The 26,067-nt window shown below is 39.0% G+C and overlaps 1 protein-coding gene and 1 pseudogene across 1 annotated transcript in view; one reads left to right on the top strand and one right to left on the bottom strand.

The window, feature by feature from the left end:
- The window catches only part of QSOX1 (quiescin sulfhydryl oxidase 1), a 76,914-nt gene that overhangs the window by 18,171 nt on the left and 32,676 nt on the right, over nt 1-26,067 (bottom strand). Inside the window, exons 5-9 of the mRNA XM_015811270.1 lie at nt 22,786-22,876; nt 18,642-18,787; nt 11,466-11,603; nt 7,857-7,986; nt 1,449-1,565 (exon numbers count right to left, since the gene is read on the bottom strand). Coding sequence (XP_015666756.1) covers nt 1,449-1,565; nt 7,857-7,986; nt 11,466-11,603; nt 18,642-18,787; nt 22,786-22,876 — 622 coding nt within the window. The remainder of the gene's footprint in view (nt 1-1,448; nt 1,566-7,856; nt 7,987-11,465; nt 11,604-18,641; nt 18,788-22,785; nt 22,877-26,067) is intronic.
- LOC107283377 lies at nt 9,430-10,131 on the top strand (annotated as a pseudogene).

The raw sequence follows: 26,067 nt of genomic DNA, 5'->3' as shown, positions 1-26,067 counted from the left end.
GGAGCGCTTTAAAGATAATAATCAACACCTTGAAGCGCACCCGGAAGGCTACCGGCAGCCAATGCAGCTCGCGCAGAAGCGGCGTGACGTGGGAGTGACGAGTCCCTCCCAACACCGCCCGCGCGGCCGCATTTTGGACTAGCTGGAGCCTCCGGGTGCTCCTCAAGGGAAGCCCCATGTAGAGAGCATTGCAGTAGTCTAGGCGGGAAGTCACAAGGGCATGAGTGACCGTGCGTAAGGCGTCCCGGTCCAGAAACGGCCGCAACTGGCGGATCAGGCGAACCTGATAAAACGCTCCCCTGGTCACGGCCGACAACTGGTCGTCCAGTGTCAACCGTGGATCCAGTGTCAACCGTGGACAAAAAGGATTTGTCCTTTTTCCCCCCTACCAAATTTTTTTGGCAAAAACACAGATTGAACAGGGGCTGCCCACTGTTTTTGTATCGTCCCATTAATAAATTCATTCATTCATTCATTCATTCATTCATTCTCACCACCCATCCCACACAAATAATTCTGGGTGGTGAGCAGCATGAAAAACATTAAAATAGTAAAATAACAGTCAAAGTGACCATTATCTGCCTCAGTGGGGATACAGCAATAAGGACTTTTCCCATGCTTTAACTGAATTTAATTATTTCTTAGATTTATATTTCTCCCTTCATTCACACGCTGTTATAGAACTTCCTTTTATTTTTCCCCAGAACAACAACTGTGTGAGATGGGCTGGGCTGAGAGTGTGTGCCTGGCCCAGTGTTGTCCAGAAGCTTCTGTGCAGAAGGTGGATCTGAACTTGGATCTGCTCAATGTCATTACAACACTTTCACCTCTACATCATCCTGGCCACTTGCATACCAATAGTTTGGAGAGTAATTTTTATGGTACACAAAATAAAACAGAGGTAAACAACATTAAAAAGGATTCCTGCCAAGAAAAACAATACAGCAAAATACTCTGCCTTAATTATAATCCTAAACTATTATGAACATTGTTCAGTTCTCAATAAATGTACCCAATAAATGCAAGAATTGCACTCTATTAACATGAAGTTCATTAAAAGCACTAATTCCATATTTTCTAAACTATTCAATAACAACGAAGGCAGAATCTGCTTTTTTTAAAAAAAACAAACCACTTAAACAAAACAGTCTGTGGATCACAGAAAATATTTACACTATTCATAATATAAACTAATGAAATTCAAATATATTTGCAATACATTTATATCTTGGGACAGCTCCATAATATATGATAATGATGACATTTAGCAAGTTACACATGGAGCTTGTAGCTTTGGAAACAAATACTATCAATATCTTGTGGGGTTTTTTTTTTAAAAAAAAAACATTAGCTGAATCTCTGGATAGAATCTAGATAACTGAGTTCAATCGGACTTAATCAGTAAATCTGGCCTCCACTTCAAACATTTCCTTGTTCAATTAACCCACCTCCTTTTTGTTCCTTAGAGCGTCCTCCCATTCACTCCGTGAAATGTTTGTCTTTGGTCTCAGCCACAAATCCAGGTTGTAAAGGTAATTCTTGACTACTAACCGCCCAGCAAAATGCTGATATAAAAATAAGAATAGAAAGAAAAAGATTAAGGTGTAGATGGAGTCGAGCTTTGAAGCATAGGTGCATGGTATCTTGGTGTGGCTACACAGAGTATATTGGATGGCATGCCAAATTCAGTTTCTTAAAAAAACTACAAAAACAATGTTACATTAATTTAGGGAGAAACACCTCTGCTACAAGTAGGACATATGCAGATACAAGAGTAATCAACCACATAATATGACCCTTTTCCCTAGTGGAGGAGAGAGAGAATGGAATTCATCCAGGCATTTCGAGTTCAACAAATATAAAATAGAATATTTAGCCAGGCTCATATTTATTGTGCAAAACATATTATTCCAGAAACCATCCAGAGTTCTGATAGAAGCTGTAAGCATGTTAAGAGGAAATAATCTAAGACCCATTAGCCTTCATCAGACTAAAGACTGACAAGCCAGTTTAAGCCACGATAGACAATTGAAGTCTAAACCTTGTAGCAATCTTTCTATTACAACAGAATCACTGAGATACCACTAATCAGTGCCATCTTACTCAAACTATAAGAAATATATTAGCTGGCACACATAAAGCTCAAAGCAGTGTGAAAAATATTCAGTTACAACCATGAACTGTTGCTGCAAAGAGTTATTGGCACAGACCCTGACATTCTTTAGCACCAAAAGCTTAATGTTGTTAACGCCAAATGCAAGAACATCTGTCGGTCCAATCACACAGAGATCACAAGTCAGCAAGAATTAGTAACTTGAGCCAAAACCATACCCTTGTTTCCTATATAGCTCCAACTCTGTTGAAAAAGCCGTGCACTGTCCGTCCAGTTATTGGTGGCAGATCTTGAAAGCACTTGAAAAAGGGGCATTGAAAACAGGGAATAGCTAGTTGCCTTGTAAATTCAGTAGTTCATCTCTTGTCTTCCAATGGGCTATATGGCATTCCTCTCAAATCCAGCCCACTACTTGCTAATACTAAGAGGGGCTTTTTTTGAGTGGTGTTCAAGATGCCGCAGTAGCAAACAAGTCAGTCCCTATGGGCTTACAGCCAAGATCCAGATCTTGACTCTAAGTCCAAAATAGTCTCCAAGGATCACAGAAAGCTACTTTGACAATAAGTCATCTCAAATCCGATTAGCATCAGCACTTTAAAACCACAAGCACTCCAGGGAGGAGGAGAGGGATCAAAGAGCTATATGCTCCAACTTGGGGGGGGGGGAGAGAAACATAGCAGAAAAAGCCATGTCACTAGAAGAAAGCCAGGCAAATGACAGGTTGACTGGAGGAGGAGAGCAAGTTCAGAGAAAACAAGAAAACTGATTGAGAGGATGTACAAAAGGAAAATACCTGTTTTGCTTCTCAATGAGAAAATGTAAGCAGTATTAAATGGCAGGGTGGCAACTGAAGTAAATCAGCAATGGATGTTGATGAAAGAGAGATTTTTCTTTGATTATTTCTTTAAAAATGAGCACACAGAGAGTTGAAGTGAACCAAAAATTTCTCTTCTATCTGAAGATTACACACTAGCTCATTTGAATGTACAGCCAGACATGCTTTATGGAGAATCAGAGTGACACAGATCTATCTTTCTAACATAGTACAGTCAGCATGCCTAGGCTGCAGGAAGCCTGTTGAGATCTTGGACCTTCTAGAGAGAGAGAAAAAAAAATACAGACTTCCAAAGCTTTAGTTTTATTTTGGATATAGAGAAGCCAAATTCCAAGGAATGTAAATGAAAGGAAAAACCTAGCAAGAAAAAGACCAAGGAAATAATGAGTTACAGGATCCAATCTGGACCAGAGGTTTTGTCTCCCGAGCTTTTGGACTTGTGCCTTGTGCCGGAGCCCCATCCTCAGGGAACTTCTCTCTAGCTAATAATGAGTTAAGTAGCTGGAACTTAGTCAGACTTCTCCACCTTGTGGCCTGAATCTAGCAGCACACCTCACACCAGATACAGCACTGACTGTGCTTTTTCAAAGGTAAATTGGTTATGGCGAAAAAAGAAAGTACGCAACGGGTTCTTTCAGAAGCTAAAACACTGGTTGACCAAAGTTTATGCTACAATTAAAACCAAAAATTACATATAATTCTGACTTGGTGAGCATTTTTAATGTATACAGGCCAAAGGGAAATAAGAATCAAGGTGGTAATTAATAGTGGACTCAGGCTACAAAGTTACAGTGTGTGAGCTCAGTCATACAGAAGTATTAGAGAAAGCCGAAATTACTACCCTGCAAATTACCTAAATACTACTGGCCTTTTCTTGTTTTTAAGACCTTTCCTTTGGCAATCTTGAAGGACAGATTTAATAATCTCCCAGTCACACTGGGAGGTTTTGCCCCCGTGAATATAGGAAATCTGATACATCAGAGAGCATGTCTTATTAACACTTATATCCAACCAAGATTTGTACAGTTTCAAATGATGAAAATCCCTGGCCAGGCAGATAAATTTGATATCCATATAAACTAACAATATTCCTCTCCTCTCACAATAAGAATTAGAGTTTAGCAAAAAAAATAATAATATTTTTTTGGAACCTATACTCAAGCCTTGTAAACACATTTAGGCATTTCCCTTGATATCCACATTACAGAAGCAGCAGGTATATCTTAGAACAGGGCTTTTCAACCAGTGGTACATTGGCACCTGGCAGGTGGTACGCGACCATCCTAGAAAAGTGGTAGCGAGGGAGGGGAATGAGCTGAACCGGTGGCAGCACCGCACAAGCCTGAGCGAGAGATGGCTGGAGCTGCAGGGCTGTCAGGGCTCCGCGGAAGCACCAGGATCAGTGCCGTTTTCCAGCTGATTGGCGCTTCTTCGGGGCTGTCAGGGCTCAGTGGAAGTACCAGGATCAGCACCAGGCTCCAGCTGGAGCTCGGCGCTGATCCTGGTGCTTCTGCTGAGCCCAGAAAAAGCACCAATCAGCTGGAATGTTGCAGCCTCTCCAGGGTCTTGTGATTTACATTCAGATGCTTGGCAACTGATTCATATTTATGATGGTCACAGTGTCCCAGGGTCATGTGAAGTGACCAAAACCTGCTGCAACCACCCAGCAGACGGGGGGGGGGGGGAAATAAAAACCAAACACCCCCCCACCTCCACTGCCAATCCTCAACAGAAATGCTCAAAACAATGAAAACCTCGGACAGGAGGAAGAGCGCCGCCGTGCGGGCAGGCAGGTGTCTTGCTCGGTTGTGGCTTGGGGGGCACTTTTTTCAGTGCCATTGTAACTTCGAACAGTCACTAAGTGAACTGTTGTAAGTCGAGGACTACCTGTACTTTATCACTTTTTTCCTTTTGGGGGGGGTGTCATCAAGTTTTTGACACCTTGTAGACAACTGGTGGTATTCGGATGTTGCCATATCCTAAAAGTGGTACAATGGGTGAAAAGGTTGAAAAGCCCTGTCTTAGAAGTCATTAGAAGAATGTTTTTCAAACTTGGCAACTTGAAGATGTATGGACTTCAACCCCCAGAATTCCCCAGTCAGTCAAGCTATTCCTCATTCTGGCTGAGGAATTTTGGAAATTGAAGTCACACATCTTCAACCTGCCATGGTTGAGAAACACTGCATTAAAACTTACAGGAAGTCAAAGCAGATCTTCAAATGTGATGTTCTGCTAATGCTTGAATCTTTTTTCCCAGTTTTATGCTTGATCAAACATACAAGAATAGGAGTAAATTTAAAATAAATTGTATAAGGTACTGGTAGTCAGAAATGAAAATTCGGAACTTGAATAGTTCTTTCATTATAGATTGGCCTATCAGCATTATTATTCCAATTTACAGAGAACTGAGATTTAAAGATTCAGACTATATGGAGGCACAAGTATGCTTTTTGTATACAATTGCTTTACTTTTTAACGCATGAATTAATCATGATCAATTTTTCTCTGCCATTGTTTGGAAAGGGAAAGAAATTCACTGATTTATATCAGCCATTCTGAGGAAATGGATTGTAGAAAAAGTTGGGTAAGTAGATAAGAGAAGTGCTTTGAAATGAGATAATAAATCTTATACAATATTACCATTTAATCTGACTGTCCTAAATCCAGCTCAGCTCCTGAGGACTCTGTCCATGTAATTTTCTTGGCAACAATACACAAGTGATTTGCCATTGCCTTCTTTCAGGATAATTTTGGACTTCTCTAATCTAGACCCTTGGGATTTCTCTAATCTAGACCCTTGGGATTTCTGGTGGACCTCCCTGCTTAGTTTTGTTTAAGATCAAACAGTATTAGTTGGGGCCATGTTAAAGTTGGAAAAACCAATTATCTTCTCCAATTGTTCAAAACTATTAGACAGCTCTTTTTTTTTTGTTAAATGAAGTTATTCTAAAAAGTGAGGAGTGAAAAAAAAGGTTTAAAAAAATGGTATTCAGCGAAATCCTGACATGCAACTAAAATAAAGTATAGATATTCAAGAGAGAAACAAAACTTTATATTGAGTCGAAACCACAAATATTATGCCCTCATTTCTCAATGTGTTGCCTACAGAGATTTTGGCTGACACAGATTTTTAAAACGTGCTATTTAAAGAAAAAGCATACACAGGAAACTACATGCTGGAAAATGAAGTCGCAGCCTTAAGCATAATCTTTATTTCCAAGAATGCATAAATCCTTGTCGGGCGCAAAGAATCAGGACCATTGCAGCTTATTCAAGCCTATATACCAGAATCTGGTCAACCAAAGTTCAACACTAAATAGGCACCTGATAAGGGTCAATGGAATTCAGGAGGCAATGGATTTAGAATGCTTGTGGCAACTCAAGGATTCTAAACTGATGACATGCTTAACTCCACCCCTCAGCTCTGCCTACTCTTCTCCAACAATCCTGGAGATATTCTTAGAAAATGAAAATGATAGGGCAGTAACTCCATGCTTTCTCTAGGAGCATGGCCACGTGCCCAGAAAAAGACAGGTCAACTGAAGTGATAGGGAATATCCTGAAAAGGCTAAAACAGGACTTGGAGAGCAACTCCATGAATTGGTCTCCTGTCAATATTATGTGACTGGCCTCGTCCACCATAGCAATTAGTTTGTAAACTAAACGTTTAAAACTAAACGTTTAAAAAATATTTAGTAATAAAACTCTTTTTATTGCTTTTGCAGAATTGTCCATTTGCAGGGTTATGAGCACAGTTCAGGAAACACAATGAAGTGAAGCCAAATTCACAGAGATGCTACACAAAATTCTCTAATACTCTAAAAAGTAAACGGCCTCAAGAAACAGGGTTATTCAGAACCAGTATTTTATTAATGGGGGAATTATGATTTTTGTCTAGAGAAAGGAGCATATTAACAGCTTATGGATGACTTTTAAGACTGAACTTGCTCTCCAAATGAAACATTTTCATCTATGTTTAAAAAGGCAGAGTTACTGGTAAGATTATAAAAAAGCAAATATATAGAGGTAGTCCTCAAGATATGATGGCAATTGGGACTCAAATTTTATTTTATTATTTATTTATTAAATTTATTTGCCGCCCATTTCCATCACTAAGTGGTGCAGTTGTAAAGCCTAATGTCTCATGACCGCATTGCTTAGTGATGGCGATCCCAGCAATCCCAGTTGCTCTCATTAACCAAATAATATTTGGTTAGCTAGTTGTTAGCCAAAGACCTACCCCAATTCAAACCATTCCCAATGTGGTCTCTCCAGGCCATACTTTGGTAAGAGACTGTCTTCTCTTCAACTACCCCCATCAACCTGTCTTCCCTCACTTCTCTTCCTGTTTGGCTGCCTTACACTCCATCTCTATGGCCTTACTGCCCTGCGCTTGCTGGCCCTGCCATTCCTGAGAGAAGCTCAAACAGAATTTGGACAAGGGGCCGGCACAAACTCAAAAAATAGTCCTGGCACAGACAGCAGCCCGCTTGAGAAGAGCCAGGCCTGGTGCGCCTTATCAACAGTGGCAGGAAGAAAAGGGCAAAAGTCAGCCTGCGTGGCAAGGCTAGCAGAGGTGACAAGGCCAGTGAGTGCAGGACAGCCAAAATGGGTGAGATGGGGGTGGTGGTTAGGCAGATAGAGGGTGCTGAAGTGCCCCTGCAATCATAAACGCAAGTAGGTTGCCATGTGCCCAAAATTTAATCACATGACAGCAGGGGGGCTGCAATGGCCTTAATTTGGGAGACCAGGTGTAACTGCCATTTGTTTAACGTCACACTGATTTCAAACAATTGCTGAACAAATGGTGGTAATTTGAATACCACCTGTATGTAAAAGGGGAGAGAGCAGCAAGAGAGAGGAATTGTTTGGAAAGTCTCTCAGGTCGAAAGGTGTCACATCACTCACCTGGACCAAAACAGACAAGAAGTCCTTCAAAGTGGAGAGTTGCTCTCCCTCAAGGTTGGAGAATACTGCAGCCTCTCTCCTTAGGGTATAAAGTACTGCAGATTCTACATCAGCCATGTATATCTTTTTCCTGTGGCACAAATATTAACCAAAAAAGGGGAAAATATATCAATAACTGACACAACATAAAATGGCAATTCTAGGATGTAATCTCACACCTCCTTTGGCACTATCTGACCCACTAGTTGTCAACAGAGTTCAGAGATGCATAAAGCTAGCTTGAGCTGTGGCTATTGAACTGGTAACCATTTTCTTTGGAAAAAGAAATGAGACTTTATCCTCCACTATCTCTCTTGAGATTACTTTCTATAAATTTGCACTGACATCCACATTCTTTGCTAAAACCAAAAATCCACAAATGTGAGTCTCCTGCACATAATAGACTTCCATAATTTAATTTCCTCTGACTGGACCCCCTTCAAATTACAACTTGAACTAAGCTTCTATTTCTTTTAATACTTAAGTGTCTTGCCCTCATGCTTTGTATCAATCACTGTTTTATTCCTCCCCAAATTATTTACTGTTTTTAAAGATTTCTTGCCAGATTATAATTGGAGCTGGTGTCAGTGAAATCCACTATGAATGTGTAGCTCATTCCATGACATCAGATAATCTAGCTTGACTTCCAAGTAATATGAAAACTATTTTGAACAAAAGAAAGAAGAGCTAATTACTTTCCCCAGAGAGCACCATTTTAATGTCTATGTACAAATGTGCTTTGAGAATGAGTAGAATAACGTAACAGGATATTCTCTCAAGAAACAGTTCTCTCCAGCTTTCAGTTTTTATGTGCATACTTTTGTAGAGCTGCATTCAATCATGTATTTTGTCCACCTATGTCCAAATATGCTCTAAAATGCAGGAATGGCTTTTCTACGAATTATCTGTCCAGAGTAGGATTTTGATTAAAATTAATCCCAAATTGAAATTTCATCAAAACCCTACTCAATCACAGCTGAACAGAAGAATGATTTCAGTATTAAGACATTCTTTGCAAAATTCTTAAATGACAGATCCTGTGCTGTTTGCGAGAACATTTATTGTACATTTGTTGATTTTGGAGAAACTGATAAAAGTGAATGGGTTTGAAGTATGGAATGTTTTGTATGAAAATGGAATTGAAGGCTGGAAACTAACCAGAATAAGGGGGGGAAAAGTAAATAAATTGTGTGGATACAAACAGAACGCTTACTAAATGGTTTAGCATTGAGCAGAAAGTGAGACCTGGGTGTATAATATCCATTTGGTTTGCCAATGTGTATAAGGAATGCTTGTAGTGACACTAACAATATGGTGAACAGGGACATAAACTTCTGTGTTCTTTCATGCACAGATGATGCCGTTCTGTTGGCCAAGACCTAGAATGAATTTGCAGTGAACTTTAGATAAATAGTAGGTAGGCTGAGCTGAGCAGGGCCAGGCTCATTTGAGCGTCCTCTTTAATCCCGCCAGCACTGAAGCGGTGCGGCTCTCTGCCCATCTAATCCTCCCCTTTGCCTTTTTTTCCCCTTAGATGAAAGAAACAATCATGTATCAAGAAAAATTAGCTAAACTACAGGCCCAAGTGCGCATCGGTGGGAAGGGTACTGCTCATAGAAAGAAGAAGGTGGTTCACAGAACAGCTACAGCTGTTTCAGTTTTCCTTAAAGAAATTGGGTGTAAATAACATATCTGGGATTGAAGAGGTCAACATGTTCACTAACCAAGGTGCTGTAATTCACTTCAACAATCCTAAAGTTCAAGCTTCACTAGGTGCTAACACTTTTACAATCACAGGCCATGCTGAGACAAAGCAGCTGATTGAAATGTTGCCTAGCATCTTAAACCAACTTGGCGCTGATATTTTGACAAGTTTGAGGAGACTGGCAGAAGCTCTACCAAAACAATCTGTGGATGGAAAAGCACCTCTTGCTACTGGAGAAGATGATGATGATGAAGAAGTTCCAGATCTCGTGGAGAACTTTGATGAGGCTTCCAAAAATGAAGCAAATTGAATTGTCATGTTCAGTCAAACTTGAAAATTATGTGGAGCTGCTATTTTATATTGTGACTTTTATTTGTAATATTTTGTACTGATCTTAGTCTTAAGATCTGTAATATTTGGAAACTTGGTTCAATGCAGCTCTCTTCAGTTATTGTTAATGCACAGTGCAAATGGGCTGGAAGTACACAAAACGGAAAAGTACTAAGTCCAAAAGCTAATAAAGACTAAATTTTTAGATAAATAGTGTGATGCAACAAGGAATATGGATCTGAAAATAACGTAAGATGTGTTTGACAGGAAAGAGAGAATGAACAATTATAGATAAATGCCAAAGAACTAGAGCAAGTAAATGAATGTATGTATTTTTGACACAATAGCCACCTAAGAAGGGAAAAGGGATGGAGAAATATTGAATACTGGTAGAATCTTAGTGGTCTGTGGTGAAAAATGACTGTTGAAAGAAGCAAGAATGACTATGACTATGTATTAAAAACATGCTTCTGCTTTTGTATAAGGTAGTGGGAGTTCATTATGTCAAGAGAACATAAAAGTTAAGTTGGATGCAGTAAGAAAGTGGTATTTAAGAAATATGGTGGTAAAACAAGAAAAAAGAGTCAAGAATGAATGAGTGCAATAGGAGTGCTGACTATGAAATTGAATATGTATGAAAGTACATTGAAATGGTTTGGTCATATAGGAAGAATGAATAAGAAATCAAATCATAAAGCAAATCTATGAAAGACAAAGAGGAAGGGTGTTTGGAGTTGCTGAGGTCCTTAGAGAGAAGTAAGAAATTTAAAGAAAAAAAGTCAGTATATCAAACTCTGAAAGGACATAGCAGAAGCAAAGACAGTTGCCATCACAGAAAAGTATAGAGAGGATATTGTTGTGAACTAAACTGAGCTTTATTTTGTTTCCTTTTTCTAAGCTCATGATTTAATTTCTTTGGCTTACTCCCTTTCTACATTCCACATTAAGTAGCTTACCTTGAAAGGGAACAGGTGATGAGTATGCATGCAAGTATAACAGTGATGTGCAGCTACCTGGCTTCAAAGCCAAAAAAAAGGTGTTTACATGTTAAGATTTCACTGCAACTTGTCATGACCTCTTTCAAAATGCTGCACCTTTTCCTGGGCTGGCACAGCAACTTCAGTCCCAAGAAAATATGCACTGGCATTAATGAGGTGCCAAAATGATGTGGCACATTTGTCATAACATGCTGTTAGCTTAAACATAGATTTTCCAGAGATGCATGCCTACTGTGCCAACACAGGAAAAGATGTAACTTTTTAAAGGAGGTGTTGAAAGGTGCAGAGAACATTCCAATGCTACCTCTAAAGTAACTTTTCCACTTTGGATGCAAAGCACTGTACATCCATGATGTATAGCTCTTGCATCTGCTAGCCCCCTTTTTGTTTATAAGATTGTGGAGGGCAGGCTGGATACCCTACTCCTCATAACTAATGAATGGCGAGATTGACCAGTTTTAACTTATATTGTGAGAACATCTGAAACAGCACTCGGAAAGAAGAAACATTAAACCACCCAGGGAAGCTGGCACTCACTGGTCTGCCACCTTCCAAACTGTAAAAGCCATTGTTGACTGTGCAGTGGGGGACACCGTTGGTATGAAAATATCTCGTCTAAAGACTCCAGATAAGTTCCGCAGAAAATTAGTATACTGGGATCTCCAATCCGCGTGCCTGGAAGGAAGCATAAATGGAGACAAACTTTAACAATATGTACTTGTGTCCTTTCTAGTTACTATCTTCCGTTTCTGTGTGGTCACATAGCCACAGATATATTACAAAAGAGAAAACTGAACTGTCAATTCTCTTTAAGCATCAAAATACACAAATGAGTATATACTGTTAATAAAGAGATGTAATACTTTGCACTAGTAAATTTCAAATAGGTATGCCATAGACCATTTGCTGCTTTACCTGTTACAATACACATTATTACCAGATATGCTATATACTGTATTCAATTTGTATGAAAAGTAAAATGTAAAAAACAAATTATTAAGAAGGAAAAAGATAGGGGAAGGGAAGGTGCTAAAAATAAAGAAAAATGAAAAGAAAGAATAGCTTCCAACTTTCTTTGATACAGTTACAAATATAAAATATATTAACCTCCTGATGTTAAAATTCAATAATAGTATGTCTATAATCGTAAACATTTCTAATTGTCAAATCCCAAAATTAAAGTAGGATTTTTTTCAGTTTCTAGCAAGAAGTAGTTTCCATGTAAAAACAAAATTAGACAAAGACTTTTCTTTAATCAATGAAGTTAATTTAATCATTTCAGCCCATTCCACTGACTTCACTATCCATTCTTTCATTGTAGGAATCTGTAAGTCTTTTCATCTTTGTGCGTAGAAATGTCTTGCTGCAAAGATCATATATAGAAACATAGTCCCATATTTTTTTCTCCAACTGCTTAACTGGCTAACTTAGACTTCTCTGTTTTATTTAGTTATTTATCACATTTTTAATAGATAGCTCACCTCACAACTATTCCCCATATCAGTTCCACATGCTAATTCTAACTGATTAAAAATTTCAGAAAGCACACACCAATAAGCTCTCCCTAAGCTGTACACTTTTTCTGCATTCACAGCTGTTATTCATAACTATGTTTAATATCTTGGTAGTCTGATTTCCAGTGATAAGATCCCATGTAACTATATAGAGGGTACCTTGCTCAATAGTAGTAACTGTGAGAGGGACCTCGGAGTCCTAGTGGACAATCACTTAAATATGAGCCAGCAGTGTGCTGCAGCTGCCAAAAAAGCCAACACAGTGCTGGGCTGCATTAACAGAGGGATAGAATCAAGATCACGTGAAGTATTAATACCACTTTACAATGTCTTGGTAAGGCCACACTTGGAATACTGCATCCAGTTTTGGTCACCACGATGTAAAAAAGTTGCTGAGACTCTAGAAAGAGTACAGAGAAGAGCAACAAAGATTATTAGGGGACTGAAGGCTAAAACCTATAAGGAACGGTTGCTGGAATTGGGTATGTCTAGTTTAACAAAGAGAAGGACGAGGGGGGACATGATAGCAGTGTTCCAACATCTCAGGGGCTGCCACAAAGAAGAGGGAGTCAAGCTATTCTCCAAGGCGCCTGAAGGCAGGACAAGAAGCAATGGATTGAAACTGATCAAGGAGAAAAGCAACCTAGAACTAAGGAGAAACTTCCTGACAGTTAGAACAATTAACTAATGGAACAATCTGCCTCCAGAAGCGGTGAATGCTCCGACACTGCAAGTTTTTAAGAAGAGACTGGACAGCCATTTGTCTGAAATGGTATAGGGTTTCCTGCCTGGGGGTTGGACTCGATGACCTCCAAGGTCCCTTCCAACTTTATTATTATTATTATTATTATTATTATTATTATTATTATTATTATTATTATTATTATTATTATTATTATTATTATTATTATTATTATTGATAATCTTTCTTTTCTTTTGAAAATGGTTTGTCAAACTCAGATATGGATTAGGTCCATGCTATTGGAATAATCTATCTCTAGATAAGTCTCATGATTAAAGGGGAAAGGCAGGATAGGAATGGAATATTAAATGAAAATTATTATTATATCACCATGTTGGAAAACAGGTAATACAGTATTTGCAAACACTTAAAATAAATGGGCCTTGGAAACAAGCTATAACAGGATAGAGCAAGCCAAGCAGATTCATCCCAAATTAGAACAATTCACTTTCACTTTATTGCCTTTGCTACATAATTAATTTAGAAGACAAAAAATGGAATATCCTTTATATAAACTGCCAGATCCACTTCCCCCCCCACACACACAGTTTAGCACAAATTAAAGAACAATCCTGTACTCTGGATGTCTGTGACTTAATTATGAAGCTAGTCAGTATATTATTATTTCCTACTGGTACCACATGTACAGATGAAATTATCCACATTTCATTTCTGTTTAATGTTCAGCAAATGGATTGTACTTAATAAATATCAGAGAAATATAGATTGTATTCTAGAGCTTCATATTTGATAGGATGACATTGACTTATAACTGGGCACCACTTAGAATCTGGTCAGCTGAATTTAAAGAAAGAGCTGTCAGGAAAGATTGTGAATATTATTATTAACTGAATTCAATAGCCTAAATGGGTGGGTCCATGGGTTTCTTTTCCATTCTCCTAGCTCTCTCTCTCGCTCTCTCTGTCATTCATCTGATTCCCTTTGAAATCAGAAATATACTATAGAGCAGGGGTGTCAAACTGCTGGCCCGCAGGCTGGTTTGATCATACGGAGGCCGTGCCCATCCCAGCTCCGGCAATGCAAAAAAAGTTGCGATACATCGCGACATGTCACGTGACACAGTGAGTTTGACACCCGTGGTATAGAGAGATTCAAACAGAGACAAGCCTAATCTCAGCCACCCCTTTATCTACAAACCAGGTGGCTTAGGATATAAACAGAGAATTTTGAATAACCTTGCTGGACAAAGTCAATTTCCCTCACATCCCAAAGCAGCATCAAATTAAGAGAAAGCTGCTTGCTAGTGCAGCAAGCAGTGGTACCAGCAAAAAAAAAAAAATCCCTGAGGGAAGCACAACCAGGAACAGTCACTTTATACTCTGTTTTCTCGGCCTGGTGCTCTCTGCGAGCAGATGGCCAAGAGTCGGCATCATCACAAATAATTCTCTTCTCTGCCAGTTCTGCAGCAAGGAAAACAATGGCTCTCCTGTTGGGTGAAGCTGGCAGGAGAGAAGCAAGATGACCGCCTCTCAGCGAGCCAGTTACCTCACTCCAGCTAGTTCACTGCAGAAGAAAGCGTACAGATTTCACATGCACCAATTATTCCCCTCTGGTCCAGGAGTGAGTATTGCCGTCGCATTGGTAAACCTCTTGCTAAGGAAATCAACAGTGCCAACATGCCCCTTTGCCCATCACACTAATGCCTTCACTGCCAGGTGGACATCAATCATCTGCTAAGAGCGATGTAGGGGAGGGGGAGGAGGGAGACCATCTGCTTGTTGTTTAATGCACTATTCAATAGCAGGAATTCACCAGAGGGTCCAAGCACAGGTTCCATTGTTCTCTGTCAGCATCTCAGAACCAGCCATTGTCTGGCTCCTAATGAACTTTTCTGCAATTAGAAATGCATGTGGAGGAGACGAGCAGCTGGGTGGATGTGAGGTGGTAGGTCAGAACACAGATGATCATTTGCCAGGTTTTTAGAAGACCACACTCAATTATCTTTGTTTCCAAATAATGTGAAATATAACTTCCCTTCTGCAAACTAGGCAGAGTATTACAAGTTGCAGGGCTGATCACAAAAGGTAGCACTGGATGAATATTTTTCAGTTCCTTGATAATTTTGCCAGAGAAAATCACAAAGTAGTTTGGTGCTATTTAATACTGTATCTATGTAAAGCATTGGAAGGCATGGTAAAGAATGTGGAAAGACTTAGGGCAATGCCCAGCAGCAATAATAGACTAGAAGGGGGTCAATACTGTACATTGTGCCTGTATCCTGGTGAGATTAAGGTAGTATCAGGCAATTGTTTCTAAATCAAGGAAATGAGTAATTGTGGATGGAACTGAATGCCCTCTGAAGCATCAGGTACATGGCCTGGAGATGCCCACCTTAATGCCAAAGAGTGTTTATGCCAGTTACATACATATACTGATGGACTAGGATAGCTTAGTTACGATATAAACATGAGTAATTTTCAGTCACTAATTCTACTGGGTTCAATGTGGAATTACCTTCCTGGAAAACAAAGAGTCAGTGCCCTATAAAACCACAGCAGCATCTTAAAGGGAGCACGGCAGCATGCTGCCAAAAGTGATGCAATGCAAACCCTGCCCTATTCACATAGATCTCTTAATTGCACTTATGTCTAAAGGGGGCACAAGTTGCAGTGATGAAAGCAGCAAAGTCCTATGCTCACAGCTATTTCCACAGCTGAAAAACGTGCACAAACTATGGATTTGCTACTGCGTGAAGTTGAAGGATTTAATTCTACTTCCTGAGCCCCTAAAAGCCTGGCTCCATAAACCTAACAGCACACTTTTTTTATATATAAATGTTCTTGTTCACTACTATAGTCAGTGGAGGCCTTCCTAGTTGTGTCATGCTCTCAGAGAGTTTTCAAAGTTACAGGGAAATCTGAAAAGGAGCTCTAAGTATTTTATCATCGCAGTTTAACTCCAGAAGAAAAAATAAAGAAGAATGTGGGAAAGAGAAAATATTAAAAAAAAGCATGGCCCATTTCCCATTCCTTTCATTGTCCCACTTGAAATAAGAAGACTGGTGCTTCGTGACCAGCTGGGACACTTACAAGTTGAGCCAACCAGCTAAGTTATGTCTTTCTATGGGCTGTAATTTTGCAGATGGTAATTAAAAGCTGTTGGCCTCCTGATGAATGGAATGAATCAACTACAATGAAATCTGATAGGCCTTACATCAATTTCACATTCTAGTTTGAAAATTCAGAATTCAGTTGTTCAGCTTTACTTAATTTACAGTTGCTGAGTATATCAAAAGGTAAAATTCTGATATCTATTTAGTTTTGCACAAATGTACAAATGCCTCAAAATTCAGCTTCCAAGCTACTATGCCAAGAGATAGTGGCTCAAATTTGAATGCTCCACAACTAGGGAATCACCTTTCTTCTCAGAAGATTCACAATGAATTAATAATTTACTTGTGTTGACACATTACACTGCAGCATTGGAAGTGAGAACTGTTTATTTTAGATAGAGAGTATAACTAGTGCAGGATTATGAAATGTTATCTCCAAAGGAAATCTCCTAACATGTGCAGCTAACCACAAAAAAGTCAGTGTACATAAATCATTAAGGGGAAGAAGGAATGTACAAGACAAGAAATTGGATAGATCAGATGGCATAAATCCAATATATACTAGATCTGCTATTATGACATTAAAGGATACAGGAGTTCACCACAAATGATTTGCTCAAATCTAGTTTGGGGGAGACTTAGATTAAACTACAGGACTGCAGTCAAAAATTTATCATAGTAATCGGAGGCACAATTCCTCATATCTAGACAGAACCAGGTTTGATATTGCTATCTTAGAGGATTCTAATTGTGTGTATGTGTGTGTGTGTGTGTGTGTGTGTGTGATGTAATAACAAGAGAGGAACACAGCGTGCCTCTCTGGAATGACAGCACTCTCAATGCTTTAGTAAGAAATTAGCAAGACATATCCCATATCCACACCCTCCATACATAAATCCTTTATATTCCAGAAGATCTCTTTTTGAGCAACACCCAAAAGAAAAATGCAGGATTTTTGCTTCACACATAATAAGAACCTCCCATCAGTGGAGTTTCCATCATTCCCAACCCGGATAACAGGAAAACACTTGCACGTCCAAGCAGTTGGCTGAAAACAGGTTTTGACAATGCAGCTGTCTGAATTATAATGAATCTGGATATAGAGGGCTGATCTCTTACTACAATGATCACAGAAGTTCTGTAGAAATCTATCCTGTTGAAGTTTTTTGCAGATGCCTAAATCATAGAATCATAGGATTGGAAGGTCTTGTAGTCCAACCCTCTGCCAGGATTCTTATACCATCCTGGACAAATGGATGTTCAATTTTTTTCTTGAAAACCTCCAGCATCCATAACTCCAGGAGGCAAGCTGTTCCATTGGTTAATTGCCCTCACCATCAGGAAATTTCTCTTTAGTTCCGGGTAGGCTCTCTCTTTAACAAGCTTCCACCTATTGCTTTTTGTCCTGCCCTCAAGTACTTTGGAGAATAAGTCAATCCCCTCATCTCTGTGACTGGCCCTTAAGTACTGGAAGGCAGCTGTCATATTTCCTCTAATCCCTCTTTTTGTTAGACTAAACATACTGTACATAGTTCCCTTAACCATATGCTTCATCATATGGTTTAACCTCCAGACCCCTTATCATCTTTGCTGCTGTTCTTTGCGTTATTTCTAGGATCTTAGCATCTTTTTTTTTCTTTTGTGGCTACCAGAACTTGATGTATTCCAAGTGTGGGTTCATAGTACAGTAAAGAGCAGTACTATCACTTGATGCTATCCCTGTTGATGCAGCCTAGGACTGTATTTTTTATTTTTTTTTGGGACAACTGCAGCACACTGCTGGCTCACACTTAAGTGGTGGTCCACGAGGACACCTTGTTCATTCTATTGCTATTGTTGAGCCAGGTACTACCTATTCTATGGCTGCGCATTTGGTTTTTCCTGTGGAAATGTAGGACCTTATTTTTCTCACCACTGAACCACATCTAATTGAATAGGACCCATTGCTGTAGCCCATCAAGATCCTTCTGATTTTTAAATCTATCTTCCAAAGTCTTAGCAATTTCCCCCAGCTTGGTGTCATCTGTAAATTTGATAAGCTCCCCTTCTAAGTAAGAATAAAATAAAATAAAAATAAATTCTAAATAATATCCCTCACACAGGAACTGGTCTGAGAATTCCAAAAATATAAATATTCTGCAAATTCCTTACATGAATAATTATGAAACAAAATTTAAGAATAGACAGTCAATTTTTGTAACATATTTAAAAGAAATTGTAAATTGGATAGTAAGTCCTCACAGAAACTCTCTGGATTGTCACAAGAGCCTGAATTCTTGAACTCAAGGAGAATGAACATGGGGTGACAGAGAATTTATGCATTTTAGCAACAGTACTAGATAAAAGAGAAAAGGGAGGCTTTTAGGACTATGATAACTTCTCACCCAGGGATGCTTCTGCAAGAACCATTATTGGTCACAAGGAGGCCAGATGGAAAGGTAGTGATGTTGAACTGCTTCACTAGCTCTTCATTGCTCTGTAGGACTCGCCTTACTGCAATATTTTCATATTGAAACATATCCAATGCTACCTAGAATCAAACAAGGCACGAGTCAATATTGCTCAGCTGGATGCAAGAAGTTACTTTCTCCCTCCTCTAATCGAAAATTTAACCTTCTGAAAGACTCTGTTGCAGCTCTCCTTCATTCTCATGGTCCGCTACCAATGAAATCTTTTCAGGTTATTCACATCTAAACAGTGTCGCGTTACATATTTGTGGATTAATCAAAGGCACACACATTCTTTGGAATGTTCCATTATCATTTCTTTAGCAATGATATATCCATTGCCAAAGTCTCCCTTGAATCCCGAAATGGAAAATACCATTACATATACTCAGCGTAATGATTACACAATTGAAGTTTCTTAACGTAATCTTTGTGTTTATATTTCTAACAGCCAATAGGTACAACCTATTATTTCTTTTAAGACTTGCGACAATTAACTACTATCTTTGCTTCCTCTTTTATCCCAAAGTTCACTGAAGGGAATAAAGCAGCCAGAGGTGCTCAGTAGGCCATGAAGAGGAAACTCAGAAGAACTGAGAACAAAGAACTGAGAATAACAAACAACTTTATCTAACATATCTATAAAAATAGTTTATTTTTCTCTTCTTTTATGCAGGAACTCCTTTGTACTGATTTGCATCAGAGAGCACCATCAATTTAAAGGTTATATTTTACCTTCAGATGTTAGGTGAGGGTTACAGCCCAGTAATGGTCATAATACACATAAGATTTTACTATCACTTTTGGTGAGCCACTTGGGGTCCTGATCTATGGTAAAGCATACTGAATAATACAATACCTCTACTGCCAAAACTGAATCTGGTACTTTTTATCCTATGGTAGAAGTCTTTGTGTTCAGACTTTGAGAGGTAAATAGGCATAGAAAGCCAGAGGGTACATAAAAACACGGGCATGCACTATGAAGGGCAGCATAATGGCTGTCCATTAGTCAGCTCCCCCTTCTCCTCTTTCCAGAAACAAATGATTCTTCCATCTTTAGAAAAACTGGCAGCTAAAAAGAGATATTGGGAGGGAAATAACTAAGATGCTTGGAGCTGAAATCAGGGGCTGCTCATCCACACGTTTTCATGCAAGGAGAAATCTTCTGTTTTGCCACCACATGCCAGGGTTGCAAGAATCGGAATTTAAATCCTTTCGCATGTACATTCGGTTTTACATTAAAGACTTTTTTTTGATGTTCTCTGCTTAATTTGAAATCAGAAGTTCACGCTTAGTCTGTCAAAAAAGATTAAAACAAAAATCTGGGCAAATTCACAAAATCCTATTGTCAATGTTATCCATGTTTAGTTTAAGTGGAAATACTGTTTATAAACAGAAATAATATTCTAATTTACCATACATACGTAACTGTTGTGAAGAAGCAAAAGGGATGTCCCAGTCACTTTGAATGAAAAAAGCTAACCAGCAGAAGGAGAAGTATTGCCCTAGTTTCCTCCTTTCATTTGATTTCACTGTGGGTTGTGGGGGTGGATTACATAAATGAAATTCTTTCACAGGAGATGAACCAGTTAGAAGTTAAAGATTACTTTGTTTAGTCATATTGAGAAAACGTGTTCTGTGAACTATACCATTTGCTTCCTTCAGTTTCATCTTGTCAAGAGATGATATCTGGGCACATATGCATAGCAGTTGCCTTTAATAAAATAAGCAACAGCCAGGGAAGAGGAAGCACCCCCAAAGCTGTAAAACAAATATTTCCTGAATAACTCAGAAATACTAACTTAACCTAACACAGGACAAATAGAAGATAATATATATAGTTCAAGGTGAAACTATGGGGCCTTTGGAGCTCTCTGAGCTTGGTTGTTTTGCTTGCAGACATTTCAGTACCCAACTAGATAAAATCATTAGTGCTACTGGGGGTGGGATTTCCTCCCTATTTATGTACAGTATTGGGGGAGCAACTAGTCCTTGGTAGTTCCTTGATTAGGGCAGGGGTCCCCAACCTTTGGTCCATGGCTCACTATGGGCCTTAAGCCTTTCAGGACCAGGCCACGGAAGTGGTGGGTGAGCATGCATGCCCGCCGAATCATCTCCTCTCTCCCCACCCCTCCTGGTCAACAAAGCCAGAAAAGTTGGGGAACTTTGGATTAGGGTATTGTTTTTTACATGAATATTTGCCTGGTTAATCCCTGCTTATCTGGGTGCAGGCTGCTGGGGAGGATGCGCTCTGCTCTTTTTATTTCCTTTTTAGCATTTTTATGGACTCTTTTGAATGGTGTATAAATAAATGGTATGTAAAAACTACCAAGGAGAAAATCACACCTCCACCAATGCTGGCAGGCAAGCTACTACATGTCTTACAAACCCCACATTCACTAGCACTGATATTACCTAGTCAAGTAATGAAACATCTGCAAGCAACAATCAAACTCAGAATGCACCAAAGACTTCACAGGACAATTAACCAGTAGAGATGGGGAAATATCCCTATAATAGTTATTGTGGACAGTATCAGGGATTAGATTAATATGTCAGACATTTGCTAAGGGATCATATCCCCACACAGTGCTTGACCCATGTAAGATTTTTAAGAAGGAACAGGAAGGAAGAGCCAATATACTTTTCATTTATTTCCACAAACGTTACAGGTCTATAATAACATAATAATGTTTAATTAGCCTATTTATCTGTGCATCAGAGCGTGCCCTAAAAACTCACTTCGGGCAGGTTTCCTGGTCAGGTTGATTAAAGGTCATTCCAATGTTACAGGGAATGGGACCATTACTCATTTGACGCCTGCAATGCCTTCAAAAGTGTCCTGAAATTTTAATGCAAAATATAGCACACGGGGTGCTAATGGTTACCCAATATCTAAATCTCATTGCACCTGTTGCACCTGTATGGAAAACGCTGTAATTGGTTGCCAATTATTTTCCAGGCACAATGCAGCAATATTTTACAAGTCTGATTGTGCTTTACCTCCTCTCCTTATACCTTAGGGCAGGGTTCTTCAAACTTGGCCCTTTTATGGCTTGTGGACTTCAACTCCCAGAGTTCCTCGGCCAGCGTGCCACAAATCATAAAAGGGCCAAGTTTGAAGACCCCTGCCTTAGTGAATCAGCAAGGTGTTTACCTGAGTCACTTTAAGGATCATCTTGCTTCCCAGGACTTAGAGAAAGTTTCAGCCTTTTTTACCTAAATAACAGCTCTTGCATATTTCTTTCAAGATCATCTCCCTTAGTCTTTACTCTGTGGAACGTTCTCGTTTTGGAATTACATTCAGACTCCACTCTTTTGACTGTGTCATTCCTCTTTATTCAGAACTTCTCAGTTTGAATTGGATAATGATTGCAAGTGGGTCTCAATTAGTGCAGTTAATGAATTCCAAAAGTGGTCACATTATTTGAATTTGCACTATTCAAAGTGATATTTCTATGGAAAATATGGAAATTGGTTCTAACCCAATGGAAATAGACAGTGAAGAATTTTAAACAATAATTAAATATTATAAAAAGGATAAAAAGAGCATACTTTTGATTAAAATTTATGGTTAACAAAAACACAAAGTAGTTACAAAAAGCAAAATAAAAACAAAAAATTCTATGAGTATTTCAATATATCCTATTTTAGTATTGCCACAACCACATTCATGTGTTCAATTACATCAAATTTTTGCTCCAATGTATTAACAAGCCTCTTTTTAAAAACTTGTACTCTTTTCTTCTGACAGAATCTTTCTTTTCTCCATTTTGCACACACAAAGATTGGCAGCGTCTAAAACCCCAACTGCAAATGCACATATGTAAGTCTCAACTACAATAGCCTTGCGTTAATGTGATCACATTAAAGACAACCTGGTATTCAAATATCGTATTATTTGAACTCACACTAATTGCTATCGACCTGTATTTTAAGTTTTGATCCAATTTCAAGTCTTTATTTTAATTTTATATTAGAGGCCTCAAATGTTTTCTGTGTAGAGAAGCAGGATATAAATTTAATAAACAATAATAATACTGACTCTGATGTGTATGTTGAACAATCAATTAAGATTCACCTCTCTGCTCAAAAAGGAGTTGTCCTCATCAAATATCAGGGCCAAATAAGTCACGTTGTTTACCAGAAAGAAATCACGAAGTTCCGTCACGCTGAAAAAGAGGAAGAACATTATATATTGTTCCAAGTACAGATTAATATTTCTTATGCAAATTAAGTTGCCCATTGCTTCCTGTTATAGGAGATTTTACCCAACCAACTGCTAAGCATTTCTTTCTCGATGTAGGGAACAGCAATGAATTTTTAATCTAACTGGAGTTTTGATCTTATATGAGAATATAAGAATGCAAATTTCCACCCTTTAAAAAATCTGACCTATTTCCTTTTTTCCAAATACGGCAGCTACATCTTTCCTTAGCACAGATATATCAGCGATAGGGAAAAAAAGTTTCCGCTATTACATCTGTACTTGTTAGGGGAGAGCAAGTATTACAAGAAATACAGAGCAACTATCAAAAGTGACATTCTTGTGCAAAGTTTCCACCTCCATAAAATCTAACTAGGGCTTTCATCAGCGTTCCTTCATATAGCCATTATCCCATTGTATTGGTATCACCCCCAGCCTTCATCATCCAGTACTGACAGCGTACCCAGGTTGAAAAAGGCTGGTTTATCTCATTTTAAGATTATTTTTACATTGAAATGCAAAACCAACATGTCCTGAAATAGGTGAGATGTATGTTATGGAGTTGGGGCAGAGAACCAAGATAGGGTATTATTTCAGGTGGATTTTTTTTTTAAAAAAATATACCGCCAGGGCAAGGAAGAAAGCACATCGTATGTCTGGAGAAATCACTATTTCTAAAGATCCTTCCTCTGGTAATTAGGACCCTTTTCTTTCTTTTTTTCTCCTTTTGACAAGGTAGTGATTGATTTAATGACAGTTTGAAGTTTGCTTTTGCTTGCTTTTATTTGTTTGCATCCCGCCTTTTATTAGTTTAGAAATAAGTCAAGGTGGTGAATACATCCAATACACCTTCTTTCTATTTTCCCCACAACAGCCACCCTGTGGGGTGGGGTGGGCTGAGACAGAATGACTGGCCCAAAGGGACATCCAGTTGACTTTCATGACTAAAAGGGGAATTGAACTCATGGTCTCCGGCTTCCCTGTCCTCTTAGTTATAACCACTGCACCACCCCTGCAAGTCATCTGATCACAATTCAGGCACTTGGCAACCGGCTTGATTTTTTTCACAGTTGGAAGTGTTTTGTGGTCACGTGATCGCAATTTGCAAATCTTCCCAGCGAACAAAATTTCAGTTTCAATTGTAGTCATAAGTAGAGGACTACCTGTAATGTTTTTCAAGAGAACATAAGAAAGAATGCTTTTTTAGCTTAATCCAGTGGTTCTCAACCTTTTTAATGCTGCGACCCCCAACCGGTCGTAAATTGAGGACTAAACCGGCCGTAAGTCGAGGACTAAACCGGTCGTAAGTCGAGGACTACCCAACCGGTCGTAAGTTGAGGACTTTCCCTGCCCAGGAGCGCCACGCATGCGTGGTTCCGCCCCCTGCGCCGGCCAAGGCGTAGCTGGCAAGCGGCAGAGACGGAGCAGGCCGACCACCAGCTGCCCAAGCTCAAGGGAGGTAAGGCACCCGCCGGAAAAGGGAAAAAAAATGGCGGACAGCTTTGCTTGGCGACCCCCGTGAAATGGTCGATCGACCCGAAATGGGGTCACGACCCATAGGTTGAGAACCGCTGGCTTAATCAGTTTTACATAATTATGAGTAATTGTTTTGTTTTTTTTTTATAAATGTATCTCTAATTCTAGAATCAGAGAAAAAGCAAGGCAAAGATAATAATAAAGTTGGAAGGGACCTTGGAGGTCATCTAGTCCAATCCCCTGCTCAGGCAGGGAACACTATACCATTTCAGACAAATGGCTGCCCAGTCTCTTCTTAAAAACTTCCAGTGTTGGAGCATTCACAGCTTCTGGAGGCAGGTTGTTCCACTGATTAATTGTTCTAACTGTCAGGAAGTTTCTCCTTAGTTCTAGGTTGCTTCTCTATTTGGTTAGTTTCCACCCGTTGCTTCTTGTCCTGCCTTCAGGTGTTTTGGAGAATAGCTTGACTCCCTCTTCTTTGTGGCAACCCCTGAGATATTGGAACACTGCTATCATGTCCCCCCCTGGTCCTTCTCTTCATTAAACTAGACATACCCAATTCCAACTACCGTTCCTTATATGTTTTAGCCTCCAGTCCCTTTGTTGCTCTTCTCTGTACTCTTTCTATAAATAAATAAATAACCCACAGCGAGCTAAACTCCAATCTGGTATGTCTCCCATGTCTAGGTATCCAATTCAAGTCATTCTAGGCTTGCATCCTCACAAGAGCCTTACAGTCACATTTTTTTATACATTTTTATGTCAAACTTTTGCCAAGCAAAAAATGTCAGATTTTACTAAGATGTCTGTCCAAGGTTTCCTTGATCACTTCAACGTATTTGCATTCTTCTAATCCTTGTCCACCAAGGTAAGAAAAAGCCTCATCACACATTCCAAGTGAACTATCAGTTCTAATGCATAAACATTTTTTAAATGAAAAATCAATAGGTTTGATTGTCCAGTGTGTTGTCAGGTCTTCAAGATAGATTAGGTCAAGAAACAGAAAACCACAAGAAATACTCAAACTGTACTTTATAGATATTAAGAAGTCTGATAGGTGTATAGAAGTCTCAAGATGATTTATAGACAATGATTCAGTAAATGAGCAGTTGTTACAACACTATAATATTATTCAAATACTATAAGCTATAACTTGTCTTTCAATGTTTATATAAGCACTGTTCTAACAACTACGCATCATTTACTGAGTCACTGTTTATAAACTTTATAAAATGAATCATACGTAATATTCTAAGTTTGTGAGCTGATGGTTATCTGCAAAACATACAACACCAAATAATGAAATGTCAGTTCCGCTAATCCAGTGGTTCTCAACCTGTGGGTTGGGACCCCATTTGGGGTCGATCGACCATTTCACGGGGGTCGCCAAGCAAGGCTGTCCACCATTTTTTTTGTCTGCCATTTTTTTTTGTCCGCCATTTTTTCCCCTTTTCCGGCAGGTGCCTTACCTCCCTTATAATTTTATTTATTTTTATTTATAATTTAATTTATACCCCGCCCTTCTCCTCATGGGACTCAGGGCGGCTAACAGCCTCATAAAAACTACAATACAAATACAATAATTAAAAGCCGAATTAAAAAGAAATATTTAAACAGGCCGATCAATTAAAATTATCCTTAAAAATCCCCTGAAACTTTAAAATCATTAAAAATTATCCC

This window comes from Protobothrops mucrosquamatus, unplaced genomic scaffold (assembly GCF_001527695.2).
Source record: "Protobothrops mucrosquamatus isolate PMUCROS unplaced genomic scaffold, P.Mucros_1.0 scaffold35, whole genome shotgun sequence".
Taxonomy (NCBI): domain Eukaryota; kingdom Metazoa; phylum Chordata; class Lepidosauria; order Squamata; family Viperidae; genus Protobothrops; species Protobothrops mucrosquamatus.
The sequence above is the reverse complement of the archived record's forward strand: the minus strand, read 5'-3'. Positions and strand labels throughout refer to the sequence as shown.